Source organism: Dendrobates tinctorius, unplaced genomic scaffold, assembly GCF_039654945.1.
Source record: "Dendrobates tinctorius isolate UK_male_01 unplaced genomic scaffold, ASM3965494v1 ptg000030l, whole genome shotgun sequence".
Classification (NCBI taxonomy): Eukaryota; Metazoa; Chordata; class Amphibia; order Anura; family Dendrobatidae; genus Dendrobates; species Dendrobates tinctorius.
Genome location: NW_027361698.1, coordinates 21143435 through 21161367, shown reverse-complemented (window position 1 = coordinate 21161367; position 17933 = coordinate 21143435). Strand labels below are relative to the sequence as shown.

The 17933-nt window shown below is 43.0% G+C and overlaps 1 protein-coding gene across 3 annotated transcripts in view; it reads right to left on the bottom strand.

The window, feature by feature from the left end:
- Positions 1 to 17495, bottom strand: part of EGF (epidermal growth factor) — a 221387-nt gene extending 203892 nt beyond the window's left edge. For all 3 annotated transcript variants that reach the window (XM_073571963.1, XM_073571964.1, XM_073571965.1), the window contains exon 1: positions 16957 to 17495. In XM_073571963.1, coding sequence (XP_073428064.1) covers positions 16957 to 17086 — 130 coding nt within the window. In that variant the 5' untranslated portion in view covers positions 17087 to 17495. The remainder of the gene's footprint in view (positions 1 to 16956) is intronic.
- Between the last annotated feature and the right edge of the window lie 438 nt (positions 17496 to 17933).

Here is a 17933-nt window from a genome sequence, read left to right as displayed (position 1 = left end):
ATTGTGTGCATCTATGGTTTATACCTTTATTACCTGTTTTACATGTTATTCATGGGATAAGAATAAACCATTAATTAGCATCTACTATAGGACTACAAGACATACTATATTTCCTACTTAAAAAGGCATAAATTGAAATTCCAGTTGAAAACTAGAAACCTAACCCCAAAAGAGACATAAATTTAATTATCAAAATTTGTGGAAAATACCAACATGTTTTGAATATTTGAGCTTTGTATTGAACATTATATGTCCAAAAGTATGTGGATATAATTTCAGTGACACTGATTATAGACAAAGTACATAAAATCAAGCACATAGTCATGTAAACTCCACAGCCAGACAATACGTTTCAAACACTCAATGATGTTGAACACTGCATTCTAATAGGATGCCACCTTTGTTAGTTTATACAATTTCTGACCAAAAGCTAAAAAAATTGAGCCAGAGCATATGTTGGTTTAAGTAGAATGTATAGGTGTGCATTTACACTGAGGCCATTTAACAAGGAGAAAAAAAAACTACATTAGGTACCCATCCCGATTGGCGTACACCTTGTCGTGGTGGAATGTTTTTTACATTTTTTATTCAAAACTATGTTAACTAAGTAGTCTATGTTATATGCATTTATTATTACTATTTACTTACTGCATGGTACTTGCTCAACATTTCTGACCCCTAAATCTGCAATCCTATCTGTAATTGTTTTTGTTATAAAGAGGAAGTATCTAGGAACAAGAACATTTCTACTAAAGAGCAATAGGCCACAAACATGTTGTGTTCTGCTGCCAAAGAGAAGAAAGAGAGTGGCAGTGCAAGAGGGACGTGTCGGCCGGTAGGGACATCACCTGGGAGTGTGCTGATGCTCAGACCGTGTGCTGCAACAGAAGAAAATTGAAGCCACTGCATAAAAAGCTTAAAGGCTTTGTCCAATTCTTGGACAACCCCTTCTTGATCTAAATGTTTCGCACCAATAAAATAAAAAAGCTTCTATTTAACTCCTATGCCAGCGCTGTTCCCGCGGTGTCAGCATTCACCGTCCCGGGGCTCCCGTGCTGCAGCTGATATCAGACTTCCTCTTCATGTTCAATTTGACAGGGGGCAGGGACAGTGACGCCAGCGCTGATTGGGTGCAGGCATCATGTGTCACAACAACAACAGTATTTGGAGGGTTAGTGCAGGCAATTGTACAGTGTGGGGCTATAATACTGTATTTAGGCCCATTATGCTACATGGAGGTCTGTGTGGGGGTCACAGTTAAGAGATCATACTGTGCTAGGGTCACCATACTTTTCCTTGGAAGCTGAGGTGGGGTACAGTATGGTCAGTATACTGTGCACGTAGAGACAAATGTGGAGGACTTCACCATGGGGGTATCATACTGTGTTTGGGAGGCACTTTTGTTGGCATCATACTTTATGGGTGTAATGAAAAATGAAAGATGAATCTAGGACTTCACCAAGAGGAAAATTACTATGCAAAGGCTGTAAAGTTGTGAGATATGTTCTCCTGTGACCACCAACAACTATTTATTTATTTACTAGATGGTGGCCCGATTCTATCGCATCGGGTATTCTAGAGTCTTTGTTAAAATAAAAAATAGTGATATACTCACCTTCCGACGGCCTCCGTACTCTTTCTCTCCTCTCCACGCTCCCGTCATCTTCCAGTTCCAGTAATGCTTTGCGCGAAACACCGCTGATGACGTTGCGCTCTCGCGAGAATGACGACATCTCCGGCCCTTCTCGCTAATCATTACTGGGACCGGAAGATGCCGGGAGCGTGGTGAGAGGAGGGAAAGAGTCCGGGGGTCGTCGGAAGGTGAGTATATCACTATTTTTTATTTTAACAGAGACTCTAAAATACCCAATGCGATAGAATCGGGCCACCATCAAGTGTATTATACTCCTGTTAAACCCGGAGCTGCTGTCACTGTTCTGCTGTTACCTAATGTATTGTACTCCAGTTACAGCCAGCGCTGCAGTCACTGCTCTGCTGTTACCTAATGTAGTGTACTCCATTTACACCCAGAGCTGCAGTCACTGTTCTGCTGTTATCTAATGTATTGTAGTCCAGTTACACCCAGAGCTGCAGTCACCGTTCTGCTCTTACCTAATGTATTATACTCCTGTTACAGCCAGAGCTGCAGTCACTGTTCAGATCTTACCTAATGTATTGTACTCCAGTTACACCCAGAGCTGCAGTCACTTTTCTGCTCTTACCTAATGTATTGTATGCAAGTTACACCCACAGCTGCAGTCACTGTTCTGCTGTTACCTAACGTATTGTACTCCAGTTACACCCAGATCTGCAGTCACTATTCTGCTGTTGCCTAATGTATTGTACTCCAGTTACTCCCAGAGCTGCAGTCACTGTTCTGCTTTTACTTAATGTATTGTAGTCCAGTTACACCCAGAGCTGAGTCACCGTTCTGCTCTTACCTAATGTATTATACTCCTGTTACAGCTAGAGCTGCAGTCACTGTTCAGATCTTACCTAATGTATTGTACTCCAGTTACACCCAGAGCTGGAGTCACTGTTCCACTGTTACCTAATGTATTGTACTCCAGTTACACCCAGATCTGCAGTCACTGTTCTGCTGTTACCTAATGTACTCCTGTTACACCCAGAGCTGCAGTCACTGTTCTGCTCTTACCTAATGTATTGTACTCCAGAATATGTACAGGACTGTGCCTGTGTAATGAGTGACGCAGCAGTGATGCCTTTAATGGCTGTAATGTGCCTGTACAATAAGCGATGCCGCCATGTTGCCGCGACGACTAAGCGACTGTCGCTGATTGGTCACGGCCTAACTGCCGCGACCAATCAGCGATGCAGGATTTCGATTACAGACAGACATGATAAGACAATTATATATATAGATTCATTGAGGGGGCAATTAGAACTTCTGCTATGGGGCTCCATGATTCCTATGTATGCCCCTGCTCTCAAGGTACTAACCACATGTCATGCCCAGCTCTCATGCACGAAATCTGGCTTGGGATTTGATCTATGCCACTACTGGTTTTCAACATGCTTTCTGAAACTTTCTCTTTCCACACCAAAAACAGTACTATTATATTTTGGTTAATTTTTCAGAGTAATAGCTGGCATGTTCCTCACAACCAACATTTGGCCTAGCTTGAACCTGGGGCCTAAGTCTTCTGTGTACTGTTTATCTTTTGAACATGATATGCTTGTTACTTTAATTTCTAGAGCGATGCTTGTGATAGTCTAACCATAGACAACTCCACAAAGCAATACCTGGCACGAAAATAAGCCCCCTGGTGAAGTAACCATTTCAGTTTAGGAGTCAAAGGCATGTGTCATGTCTCACAGCCTTTCAAGAATGCGATCTCTTCCTTCTAAATATGGTGTGTTTGCTATAAGGGAAAATTTTCTAAGTAGCAAACATTTATTTATTATCTTTTACAAACAAAGTGATTAATTTCCAAAGTAAGGGATGATACTTCTAGTATTTGATGACTGATCCTTAATAAACAAGCATTGAAATAAAGTCCCAAATACAGTCATGGCCAAAAGTTTAGAGAATGACACAAATATTAATTTTTACAAAGTCTACTGCTTCATTTTTTCTAATGGCAATTTGCATATACTCCAGAATGTTATAAAGAGTGATCAGCTTAACAGCAATTACTTGCAAAGTCAATATTTGCCTAGAAAATTAACTTTATCCCCCAAAACACATTTCAAGATCATTGCAGCCCTGCCTTAAAAGGACCAGCTAACATCGTTTCAGTGATTGCTCCATTAACACAGGTGTGGGTGTTGATGAGGACAGGGCTGGAGATCAATCTGTCATGATTAAGTAAGAATGACACCACTGGACACTTTAAAAGGAGGCTGGTGCTTGGCATCATTGTTTTCTCTTCTGTTAACCATGGTTATCTCTAAAGAAACACGTGCAGTCATCATTGCACTGCACAAAAATGGACTAACGGAAGAGTATCGCAGCTAGAAAGATTGCACCTCAGTCAACAATCTATCGCATCATCAAGAGCTTCAAGGAGAGAGGTTCCCTTGTTGCCAAAAAGGCTCCAGGGCGCCCAAGAAAGACCAGCAAGCGCCAGGACCGTCTCTTAAAAGTGTTTCAGCTGTGGGATCGGGCTACCAGCAGTGCAGAGCTTGCTCAGGAATAGAAGCAGGCAGGTGTGAGTGCATCTGCACGCACTGTGAAGCGGAGACTCTTGGAGCAAGGCCTGGTCTCAAGGAGGGCAGCAAAGAAGCCACTTCTCTCCAGAAAAAACATCATGGACAGACTGATATTCTGCAAGAGGTACAGGGAGTGGACTGCTGAGGACTGGGGTAAAGTCATTTTCTCTGATGAATCCCCTTTTCGATTGTTTGGGACATCTGGAAAACGGCTTATTCGGAGAAGACCAGGTGAGCGCTACCACCAGTCTTGTCTCATGCCAACTGTCAAGCATCCTGAAACCATTCATGTGTGGGGTTGCTTCTCAGCCAAGGGAATGGGCTCTCTCTCAGTCTTGCCTAAAAACACAGCCATGAATAAAGAATGGTACCAGAATGTCCTCCAAGAGCAACTTCTCCCAACCATCCAAGAGCAGTTTGGCGATCAACAATGCCTTTTTCAACATGATGGAGCACCTTGCCATAAAGCAAAGGTGATAACTAAATGGCTCAGGGAACAAAACATAGAGATTTTGGGACCATGGCCTGAAAACTCCCCAGATCTCAATCCCATTGAGAAGTTGTGGTCAATCATCAAGAGACGGGTGGACAAACAAAAACCTTCAAATTCAGACAAAATAAAAGCATTTATTTTGCAAGAATGGACTGCTATCAGTCAGGATTTGATCCAGAAGTTGATTGAGAGCATGCCAGGGAGAATTGCTTAGGTCCTGAAGAAGAAGGGTCAACACTGCAAATATTGACTTGCTGCATTAACTCATTCTAACTGTCAATATAACCTTTTGCTACTCATAATATGATTGCAATTATATTTCTGTATGTGATAAAAACATCTGACAAACACACATAAAAACCAGAGGCCAGCAGATCATGTGAAAATATAATATTTGTGTCATTCTCTAAACTTTTGGCCATGACTGTACACTTTAGATAAGTGTCGGCTGAAAAACAATTCAGCCCATCGATTCTGGCTGACCGCTAACTCGCCCAATTCTCCCATACACGGGAGCACTCATTGCATCAAGCTCTCCTGTGTTCTAAGTGAGAACTGCTTGTTACACCGCTCCGCCATTCTCACCAAGCCTCCGCTCCCACGCCGCAGTTGGCCTCCGCTCCCACGCCGCAGCCTCTCTCCACCCGATGGCCGCGGCGGTCACCTGAGACGGGCTCACGACCGATGCCCTCCCTGCATGCTATGCGCATGCGCCATAGGCCGCGGCCGCGCCTCCTTCCTGCTTCTTATGCTCCGGCTGTGCCCTGACCCGGAAGCACCTTTTGACCAATGGCTGATTTAGACTGGGCCATATCAGGCCGCTTCCCCCTGAGGGAGGCGCCTGATCATTGTGTTTCCTATCACTCTGGCCTCGCTTCATTGTGTGCTCTCTGCTCCTGCAGTTCCGTTCTCGGCTGATCTCTGCAGCAGCCTCTCAGTCCTGCTACCCATGTTCATGGTTATCTTCTGCAGTTCTGCCTCCTGTGTTCCTGTCGTCCTGCTCCAGTCCTGTCTCCAGTGTTCCTGCCGTCCTACTCCAGTCCTGTCTCCAGTGTTCCTGCCGTCCTACTCCAGTCCTGCCTTCAGCGTTCCTGCCGTCCTACTCCAGTCCTGTCTCCAGTGTTCCTGCCGTCCTACTCCAGTCCTGTCTCCAGTGTTCCTACTCCTGTCATTCCTTCTCGCTCCAGTCTTCTCTCACTTCTTTCCGGCCTCCTGGTTCCAGTCTTGTTCTGTCATTCTTTACTCCAGTCTCACAGTTTTACTCCGGTCCATCCTGAGCCGCCCCACTCGGTACCGGCTACCGTGATACTCGAACCCCTGGGCCTGCTCCTAACGGTCCATGTATAGGGATCGGTTCCACCTGGCAGCTCGCCCGGGGCCCCTCGGTGCCAAGGTTCAGAGGGTCCACTCCTGGGGTTTCCTGCTCCAGACCACCCACTCTAACACTGCTGCCAGACATTTCAAGAGTGACTTATTTCTCAGAGAACCAATGGATTGGTAGTCCTAAATCAGAAATGATGTTGAGAGAAAGTCAGGGACCAGCATATACATTAGACTCTTGGCCAATCTTGTCAATATCGGTGGACTTGGCCAACATTAAACTATTTTGTATGGGGGCCTTAAGGGTCTATTCACTCTTCTGTTACATACACTCAGGGCCCGAGTCAGCATTTATTTTTTTAAGTAACTTTTTTTTTGTTTCAAGGTATTTGCTGACATTTTTGACACCAAATTAATCAAAATGGTGCTCAGATTTCATAAATTTTGCGCAAAGTCAATCAATTTTTTTCTGTCTTGAAAAGGGTTGTCCATCTTTGAGGACAATTTTTTCTTACTTAAATGAATGAAATTGTGGCTAAAAATAATTTTTGCAATTGAGTTTCATTCAAAATGTAGCACCGTTTGCCTCCTATAGCCTCAATTACACTTTCTATTGCTGGCTACAAAATAAGTTAGCGGTATTTGCCACATTATCTTTAATTTAACAGATGGGTTGAGGAAGTGATTTTGTGGCATTTACTATTATATAGGTATGACTGGTTCTCCTCCTGTGCCTGTTAGTGCAGCTTTCCTCACAGACTGCACAGCTCTACAGTCCATACAATGGCCGGTGGAGGAGAACGTGACCAGACATGTCCATCAGTCTCCTCCAATAGGAAAACAGATTTCTCATGTGAGGTTTTCTATTGGAAGAGACAGATGGACAGACTGGTCACATGCTCCTCCATCAGCAGCCATTGTAAAAGTTCACCTAGTTCATTGTACCAGTTCATCTGAAGAGTTACCATTTTTCACACCTTTACAAGGACAATGGTAACTACACCTGAAAAGTCCCGTAGAGTATACTAGGTACGAATTGTATTCTTTCAAACCACAGATATAAGTTGTATGAGAAAATTGGAATGAGCCCTTAGACAAATTGCCTTTGCTGCATCAAGAAACTTTTTCAATATACTATCCATAAATTTGTGCTATACTCTCATATCACTGCTTCCCTTCTAGTCTCTGTATAGACTAGGAAACGGCGACACTTTTCTAAGCTAATAATGTCAGTGATAGGACAATTCAGCCATGATGTACTATAACTAAGGCATAATGCACACACTGTCCCTAAATGTACCAGAAGGAAGCCACCAACATTTTTTGCAGCCTAATGTATACACAGGCCTGGCAGGGACAATAAGGAGCAGTAACATGGGGCTGGACACGACTTTGATGAGTATGTCACACATGTTTTCATGTTACATTTTTTTTAAGTTGATGCTACAGAGCAGTGTTTCCCAAACTCCAGTCTTCATGGTCTCCAACTCATCATGTTTTCAGGATATCTTTAGTATTGCACAGGTGATGGAATTATTATGAAGGTATAAGAAATTGCAACAGGTTCTCTCACCTTGACAATACAAAGGAAATCCTGAAAACATGATGTGTTGGGAGCCGTAATGGCAATGTTTGGGAAACACTGCTATAGAGGAATTTATCCATTCAACTCATTTAAATTGCAGGTTCACTATACACCAGTCAGACAAAACATAAACCCTTTCGTTCTGCAGCATACTATAACATTGTGGCAACGATGCATTTAATGTGCCCTGAAATAATAGTAAGTTGCAGTAATAGGTCTGGCACAAGCGCTTACTGAATTACATAGGAAAAATCCCGTTGTAATAGGCAGGATTTGAGCTAAAGTTGCATAGTTAATACGGATACAAGTTGCTTGCCTATTGTCCTGTAGCCCATCCCAGCCTTGTGCAGGTCTACAATTTCATCCCTAGTGTCCTTAGAAAGCTTTTTGGTCTTGGCCATGGTGGAGAAGTTGAAGTGTGATTGATTGAGTGTGTAGACAGGTGTCTTTTATACAGGTAACAAGTTCAAACAGGTGAAATTAATACAGGTAATGAGTGCAGATGTGAGCAGGTAGCAAGATGCAGTAACGGGTCGGAGGCAGAGCAAGGGTTAACATGGGGTTTAATTTAACAGGTATACTCCTCGCAGGGAGAAAACAGGGAAAACAATATAAAGGAACACAGGGTACGTAACTCAGGGAAAACGGGTGTGAAGAATAGGGCAGGAAGTTCAAGAATAGCAAACTTTTGAGTCAGATGACTTCAGAATGCAGTTTGTTCAGGATGTGGACGTTGGCGCCAAAGCTGTGGCACGTAAGGGGTCCAGCATGGTCCTGGAAAAGATGATGTCTTAGCCCCTGGCGGCGACGGTGATTCCTCGTGGTCCGGTCGGTGATCAGTCTGTCAGGAAACGACGAGCCGGGCAGAGCACAGTCTATCCCCCTGTCAGCGTACAGGGCAACGAGCGACTCAATTCAGGTACAAAAGGAAACCCCTCACAGCAGGTGTCCCAATTCTCCCGTCGGCGCGTGCGCGCGCTTATGTCCAGACTGGGCATCTTGCCACTCACGGTTGGCGGGGACCAGGTACATCGTTTTCGGCAGTCTCTGATAGCAGCTTTTAGCCTCTGCTGGTTTAGGCCTGCTGTGGCAGTTGACTTTCCCGCAGGAGCCCTGACACTGCCCTCCTGCGCGCTGCACCTTCCCGTGGCGACTAAATGATTTCCCACGTGCTGTGGCCCTTTTTATCTTAGTCACGCCCCCTACTCCTAGGTGTAGAGGTCGGTCCAGGGCCTTAAGCTTTCCCCTGTGAAACCTGGGTGACAGCCCCAGCAATTCTGGATCCATCACGGAGTAGGTAGGCCTGGTCTTCTCCTTACACAGAGGAGGGCTTCTTAAAGAAAAACCAACAGGTCTGTGAGAGCCATAATTCTTGCTAGTTGGTAGTTGATCACATACTTATTTCATGCAATAAAATGCAATTTAATTATTTAAAAATCATACAATGCGATTTTCTGTCTTTTTTGTTTTTAGATTCTGTCTCTCACGGTTGAAGTCTACCTACGATAATAATTACAGATTTCTCCATTTTTAGTAGGTTGGAAAACTTGCAAAATCGGCAGTGTATCAACTACTTATTTTCCCCACTTCATAACCGGAGACCATTCAGAGTAGCAAGTCATTCACCACAACTTTCTAGGTGTGATTTTAGAGCAAGTGATTGATCTAATTACAAACCTTACCTTCTAAGCCTATAGACCTTTATTTATCCATTAGTCATCTGTGTGGGACAGTGTCAAATGCCTTTGCAACGTCCAGAAATACTATATCCACAGCTACTCATCTATTAATCTTTTACAACTTTTGGTCCCTTGTAAAACCATGTCGTCTATCACTTATAAGATCATTTTCCACTACACTCTACATAGACTGTTACAAACCTCTCCAACATTTTCCCAACAGTGGATATTAAAGGGAACCTGCTACTAACTAGCAGATACAGTATATGGTTAATCCACTGGTTCATAGCATTAGAAAGGCGGGCAGCCACTGTACTCAAAGTGTGGCTCCTAGGAGAACATTAACTTTATTCCTCCTGCGAGTCATTCATGCTTGCCGTCGTGGCTACAGTCACGGCTCACAGCATAGTGATCAGCAGATGTAAGCATGCCCCAACACTTTGACTGACAGCCGTTGCACTTATGCATTGCAGAGCTGTCTGTCAGTCAAACTGTCGGGCATGCTTATAGCCGCTGTTCACAGTATGCTGAATGGTGAAGGTAGCCACGCCGGCAGTATGACTGATAGATGGCTGCTCCCAGGAGGAATAAAGTCCAATTTCTCCCGAGAGCCACAATATCAGCACAGTTGGCCTGGCACCTTTCTAGCACTATTTACAGGCAGAATAACCCTATATGTGCAGGTTGATTACAGTTTCCAACATGAGAGGCTCCCTTTAAGCTTATTGGTCTATAATTACCTGTGGAAGACCTGAAGCCCAACTGAAAATGGAAACAGGTGCGAGAATGCAGCGGCACAGAAAGTGCAGGCTCAGTGGTGACAGTAAAACAAGGTTGCTATTTATTAACGATCTACAATTAACCCCTTAGCGACAGAGCCAGTTTGAAGCTTAATGACCAGGCCAATTTTTACAATTCTGACCACTGTCCCTTTATGAGGTTATAACTCTGGAACGCTTTAATGGATCCTGCTGATTCTAAGACTGTTTTTTCATGACATATTGTACTTCATACTAGTGGTAAAATTTCTTCGATAAGTCTTGTGTTTATTTATGAAAAACATGGAAATATGGCGAAAATTTTGAAAATTTTGCAATTTTAAAACTTTAAATTTTTATGCCCTCAAATCAGAGAGATGTGTCACACAAATTTCTTAATAAATAACATTTCCCACATGTCTACTTTACATCAGCACAATTTTGGAAGCAAAATTTTTTTTGTTAGGAAGTTATAAGGGTTAAAAGTTGACCAGCGATTTCTCATTTTTACAACAAAATTTACAAAACCATTTTTTTTAGGGACCACATCATATTTAAAGTCATTTTGAGGGGTGTACATGACAGAAAATACCCAAAAGTGGCACCATTCTAAACACTAGACCCCTCAAGGTGCTCAAAACCACATTCAAGAAGTTTATTAACCCTTTAAGTGCTTCACAGGAACTAAAGCAATGTGGAAGGAAAAAATTAATATTTAACTTTTTTTTGCAAAAAATTTACTTCAGAACCAATTTTTTTTATTTTCACAAGTGTTAAAAGAGAAAATCAACCACAAAATTTGTTGTACAATTTCTCCTGAATACGCCGATACCCTATATGTGGGGGTAAACCACTATTTCAGCACACGGCAAAGCTCGCAAGGGATGGAGCGCCGTTTGACTTTTTCAACGCAGAATTGGCTGGAATTGAGATCGGATGCCATGTTGCGTTCGGAGAGCCCTTAATGTGCCTAAACAGTGGAAACCTCCAACAAGTGACCCCATTTTGGAAACTAGACCCATTAAGGAACTTATCTAGATGTGTGGTGAGCACTTTGAACCCCCAAGGGCTTCACAGAAGTTTATAACGCAGAGCCGTGAAAATAAGAAATCTATTTTTTTCCACAAAGATGATCTTTTCGCCCCCAAATTTTTATTTTTTACAAGGGTAACAGGAGAAATCATACCCGCACAGTTGTTATGCGATTTGTCCTGAGTACGCCGATACCCCATATGTGGGGGGGAACCACTGTTTGGGCGCATGGGAGAGCTCGGAAGGGAAGGAGTGCCATTTTGGAATGCAGACTTTGATGGAATGGTCTGCGGACATCATGTTGCGCTTGCAGAGCCCCTGATGGGCCTAAACAGTGGAAACCCCCCACAAGTGACCCCATTTTGGAAACTAGACCCATTAAGGAACTTATCTAGATGTGTGGTGAGCACTTTGAACCTTCAAGTGCTTCACAGAAGTTTATAACGTAGAGCCGTGAAAATAAAAAATCCATTTTTTTTCCACAAAAATGATCTTTTCGCCCCCAAATTTTTATTTTTACAAGGGTAACAGGAGAAATCATACCCGCACAGTTGTTATGCGATTTGTCCTGAGTACGCCGATACCCCATATGTGGGGGGGAACCACTGTTTGGGCGCATGGGAGAGCTCGGAAGGGAAGGAGTGCCATTTTGGAATGCAGACTTTGATGGAATGGTCTGCGGGCATCATGTTGCGCTTGCAGAGCCCCTGATGGGCCTAAACAGTGGAAACCCCCCACAAGTGACCCCATTTTGGAAACTAGACCCATTAAGGAACTTATCTAGATGTGTGGTGAGCACTTTGAACCTTCAAGTGCTTCACAGAAGTTTATAACGTAGAGCCGTGAAAATAAAAAGTCCATTTTTTTTCCACAAAAATGATCTTTTCGCCCCCAAATTTTTATTTTTACAAGGGTAACAGGAGAAATCATACCCGCACAGTTGTTATGCGATTTGTCCTGAGTACGCCGATACCCCATATGTGGGGGGAACCACTGTTTGGGCGCATGGGAGAGCTCGGAAGGGAAGGAGTGCCATTTTGGAATGCAGACTTTGATGGAATGGTCTGCGGACATCATGTTGCGCTTGCAGAGCCCCTGATGGGCCTAAACAGTGGAAACCCCCCACAAGTGACCCCATTTTGGAAACTAGACCCATTAAGGAACTTATCTAGATGTGTGGTGAGCACTTTGAACCTTCAAGTGCTTCACAGAAGTTTATAACGTAGAGCCGTGAAAATAAAAAATCCATTTTTTTTCCACAAAAATGATCTTTTCGCCCCCAAATTTTTATTTTTACAAGGGTAACAGGAGAAATCATACCCGCACAGTTGTTATGCGATTTGTCCTGAGTACGCCGATACCCCATATGTGGGGGGGAACCACTGTTTGGGCGCATGGGAGAGCTCGGAAGGGAAGGAGTGCCATTTTGGAATGCAGACTTTGATGGAATGGTCTGCGGGCATCATGTTGCGCTTGCAGAGCCCCTGATGGGCCTAAACAGTGGAAACCCCCCACAAGTGACCCCATTTTGGAAATTAGACCCCCTAATGAACTTATCTAGATGTGTGGTGAGCACTTTGAACCCCCAAGTGCTTCACAAAAGTTTATAAACGCAGAGCCGTGAAAATAAAAAGTCTTTTTTTATTTCCACAAAAGTGATTTTTTAGACCCCAATTTTTAGACCCCCAAAGTTGGCAAATAGTGGAAACCCCTCAATTCTTGCTCCAACCCTAACCCCAACACACCCCTAACCCTAATCCCAACCCTAACCCTAATCCCAACCCTAATCCCTAATCCTAATTCTAACCCTAATTCTAGTTATGTGTATGTGTATGTGCCTGCTGCCCACATGATTGTGAAGTTCTTTACCATTATCTAGGCCTCCTGGCCTTCAGGTCACCAGATCAAAGCTTATCCCTTTAATTAGGCTTCCTGGCCTGTAGCTCACCTGAGCAATATTCCATCTCTTTAAATAGGCCCCCTGGCCTGATGCTCACCTTAGTGATGTTCTGTCGTTTTAATTAGGCCTCATGGCCTGCTGCTCTCCTGAGCCATCTTCAGCCCTGTATGTGAGTCCGAATATAGTAATAAGTCATTAGTCACAATGTTGTAGGATTTGGCTGTAAGCCAGTTCAGAGGACACTGCACATGCGACTTGATACAAGTCTGGGTGATGACTCGCCCTCTGCCTTGGCCTCAGGGGATTTTATATTTTCTTGCTATGTCTCAGATCACATGTCTCAGTCCATCTAGCCTTTTCCTTCTTTCCTTCCTTCCTTCCTTCCTTCCATGCAACCAGCCATTTTTCTTTTGGTTTCTAAGTTGATGCTTTTAGTTGCCGTCACTATAGTCTCTGGTCTGGATGGCAGCATTTGTTCATACAAGCTTCACTGTGCATTTCTACTGGTTTAGCCAGTCCCTTACAATCTCACTGCAGAGCTGTGTGTGATTATAACTGACACATCTGCAGATTCCTCTCAGCTTCAGCTTCCAGCTCACAGGCAGTGTTGCAATATTGTTACAATACAGCAGAGCTTGAGAGCTGCAAAAAATGTGTTTGTAAGAAGACAAATCTCATTTTCCTGTCTGCGTTAGTTACATGTCTCACACTGGTAGCTCCCACTTTTATTAATAAATAATTTCCTGCAGATCAGTGTCCTGCCCATTGCACTAAACAGCTCATTTACAGTTGTCAGATAATACTCAGTTTCTTCCTGAAAATGATTGCAAACACAAATTCTTTGGTATTATTATCTTCATTTAATTTGTCTTAAATGAAAAAACACAAAAGAGAATGAAGCAAAAAGCAAAACATTGATCATTTCACACAAAACTCCAAAAATGGGCCAGACAAAAGTATTGGCACCCTCAGCCTAATACTTGGTTGCACAACCTTTAGCCAAAATAACTGCGACCAACCACTTCCGGTAACCATCAATGAGTTTCTTACAATGCTTTGCTGGAATTTTAGACCATTCTTTGGCAAACTGCTCCAGGTCCCTGATATTAGAAGGGTGCCTTCTCCAAACTGCCATTTTTAGATCTCTCCACAGGTGTTCTATGGGATTCAGGTCTGGACTCATTGCTGGCCACCTTAGAAGTCTCCAGTGCATTCTCTCAAACCATTTTCTAGTGCTTTTTAAAGTGAGTTTTGGGTCATTGTCCTGCTGGAAGACCCATGACCTCTGAGGGAGACCCAGCTTTCTCACACTGGGCCCTACATTATGCTGCAAAATTTGTTGGTAGTCTTCTGACTTCATAATGCCATGCACACGGTCAAGCAGTCCACTGCCAGAGGCAGCAAAGCAACCCCAAAACATCAGGGAACCTCCGCCATGTTTGACTGTAGGGACCATGTTTTTTTCTTTGAATGCCTCTTTTTTTCTCCTGTAAACTCTATGTTGATGCCTTTTCCCAAAAAGCTCTACTTTTGTCTCATCTGACCGGAGAACATTCTTCCAAAACGTTGTAGGCTTTTTCAGGTAAGTTTTGTCAAACTCCAGCCTGGCTTTTTTATGTCTTGGGGTAAGAAGTGGAGTCTTCCTGGGTCTCCTACCATACAGTCCCTTTTCATTCAGACGCCGACAGATAGTACGGGTTGACACTGTTGTACCCTAGGACTGCAGGGCAGCTTGAACTTGTTTGGATGTTAGTCAAGGTTCTTTATCCAACATCTGCACAATCTTGCGTTGAAATCTCTTGTCAAATTTTCTTTTCCGTCCACATCTAGGGAGGTTAGCCACAGTGCCATGGGCTTTAAACTTCTTGATGACACTGCGCACGGTAGACACAGGAACATTCAGGTCTTTGGAGATGGACTTGTAGCCTTGAGATTGCTCATGCTTCCTCACAATTTGGTTTCTCAAGTCCTCAGACAGTTCTTTGGTCTTCTTTCTTTTCCCCATGCTCAATGCGGTACACACAAGGACACAGGACAGACGTTGAGTCAACTTTAATCCATGTTAACTGGCTGCAAGTGTGACTTAGTTATTGCCAACACCTGTTGAAAAACTGCATCCGCTGCCCCCGTTGTGCAAATCTTTCACAACATGCGTCGGTACGTCGGCCCAACGCATTGCGAAGGGCCCGTACCGACGCAAGTGTGAAAGTAGCCTAATGCAAGTCTATGGAGAAAAAATGCATCCTGCGGGCAACTTTGCAGGATGCGTTTTTTCTCCAAAACTGCGCATTGCAACGTACGTCACACGACGCTAATGTGAAAGTAGCCTTAGGATGGTTGATCCTACTGACAGATTCCTTTTATGTTACTTGTCTCTGTTAGGGCTCATGCATGTGTAAATTGGATGTGTGCTATCCAATTTTTAATCAGATAGCATACGGACAGCACACTGACCCATGTTATTCAGTAGTCCTGTTCAGATGAATGCTTTTTTTTCTTGATCCGTCTGTCCATGAGAAAAGAATCACATCATGCACTACTTTTCCCAAGTCTCAGATAAGACTTAAACATTCAAGTCTATGGGTGTATAAAAAGAAATGGATGACACATGGAATATTCAAGTGGTATCCAATTTTTTACAGACACATTTCTATTATAAAGCTAGCAAACTGTATCTGATCATGTACATTTTTTAGTGTAGATATTTGTATCAAAGCAAATCTCACACGGACGGCACATGGACATCAAACAGATGTAAAAAAACGGACACACGGATGAAAATTAATTGAAAATCATCTGAGTTTTCTGAATGAGACTGAGACGATTTTTCATACGCTCGTCTGCAGCCGGCCTTAGGCTCGGTTCACATATTGCCACAGCTGCGTCATTTCCAACTAGTATTTAACAAAAAGAAAAGATGGAGGAACTGGTCCTATTGCTTACAACTAGAGTTGAGCGACTTTGGTCGGATCGGGTTTCGTGAAACCCGACATTCATCCACTCAATGCCGACTTTTATTCCCCATTGACTTGCATTGCGGTCGGGTTTCGGACGAAACTCCGACTTTTTTTGCCCTAGTCGGACCAGTTTCATCCGACTCAAATTTTGTTTCAGTTGGGTTTCACGAAACCCGATCCAACCAAAGTCGCTCAACTCTACTTACAAGCTATCAGTTGTTGTGCAGATGCCAGTCCGGTGGCATGACCTCATTTCAAGTGATAATGGGACCAGTGCTTGGTAGTAAATGGTAAAAAAAAGCCAATGGCAACTGATGCATTTTTGCATTAGTTTTGTCATTGCGTCTAATTCTTTGGGTTTCATCAGACACAAAAAACTGAGACTTAAATAATGGAAATATGTGAGAACAGTTATAGCAATGACAATGCAGTTTTGCACATTGCGACTGATTCCTTAGTGGACAAGAATTTGTAAAAATTGTGTATGACTGACACACTGCTTTTTTTATTACCATAGCTGCCCTATTGCCTTCAGTTTTATTTCTGATTCTAAATTGCAAGCGCCATATCTTAAAATTAATGAGTTATAAAAATATGTGGTGGATCAATGGTTAGCACTGGAGTCCTGGGTTCAAATCCCATCAAGGACAACATCTGCAAGGAACTTGTATGTTCTCCTCCTGTTTGTGTGAGTTTACTTCCTTCACTCCAAAGACATACTGATAGGGAATTTAGATCGTGAGCCCCAATGGGGACAGTAATGACAATATATGCAAAGTGCTACGGAATATGATAGCACTATGATAAGCAAAGCATCATAAATAAAATAATACATGTACAGTTTGGTTTCTCAGTTTTTGACTTTGTGCCTCTTTTTTTTTTCCATTTTCTTGCACCTGTATACAAGCTCAGCAATGTGTGATCTTACTGAAGTATCATATAATTACTAGGTTGCATCAGAAGTATCATCTCATTATTAACACTAGTGCATGCTAACAAAACACTCTTCCATATTCATTTCCACTCCTATGCATTCGCTACAGTTTGGTCTGTACTTACCATTACAAGCAGTCCGGTTGGCACCTACGTGGTGATAAATTTCTTGGCAGTCCCATTTCTCTATTCCTTTGGCGCGACGTAGGCCGCTAAATACAAGTAGTGTCCAGAAAACAGTTAATATAAGGCACATAATCTCTTCTTGTGCTTTCTGTCCATAGGCTACATGTCACTTGTCCTTCATCCTGCGCAGTTGTGTGTCGGACGGGCACTCTGTCTCCTGGACACTGCTTTTCAGATCCAACATCATTTTTTGTAGCAATCCCAGATCTTTGTTTTCCTCCTTTTTGCCTTGCTCCAACAATACCGGGACCTCTCTCAGTATACAACTATTCTAATTAGTTATGTGTCCTGATTTTTTTTCTTTTTGGAAGCAAAGTATGAAATGCCAGGCACCCTAGTGACAAATGTAGCACTTCAGCAAATGCTTCTGGGGAGATTTTCTTCCACAGGGTCAGAACAAATTGCTTGGTGATAACCTTCTGTTGGTGGTGAACACTATGCCAGGGTCTGTCTTTCACAAATACTGCCTCCTTTAAAATGCTTCCTTGCCACACCTCCCAGCTCCTTAGTGCCAGCGGACTGGAGCCTGCCCTAGGTCTTTCCCAAGCTAGAAATGAGAGAATGCAGACTGAGAACAAACACACGACCACTTGTAATTCTTTTCATACATTGCGTACGGTGTGTACAGACAGTGGTATGTGTTTCTTTTACCACTCAGTGAGTCTGATATTAGATATGAAGTACATTTTTGGTTAGTACTTGAAATCCACTTAAGTCTTCCTTTATATGAACCTTGAAAGAGACAGGTGACCTGAAAATCAAAGCTGTCTGACTTGTCCTGTTCTGGAACAATTTAGAGGATAGATTACGCAGTGGAGACGTCTGAATTTTCCGATGAGTATTGACTGAGAGTTATAGTGACACAGCTCATCTAGGATTATTATTATGACCAAAACCAAATTAGACTAATGAAGATA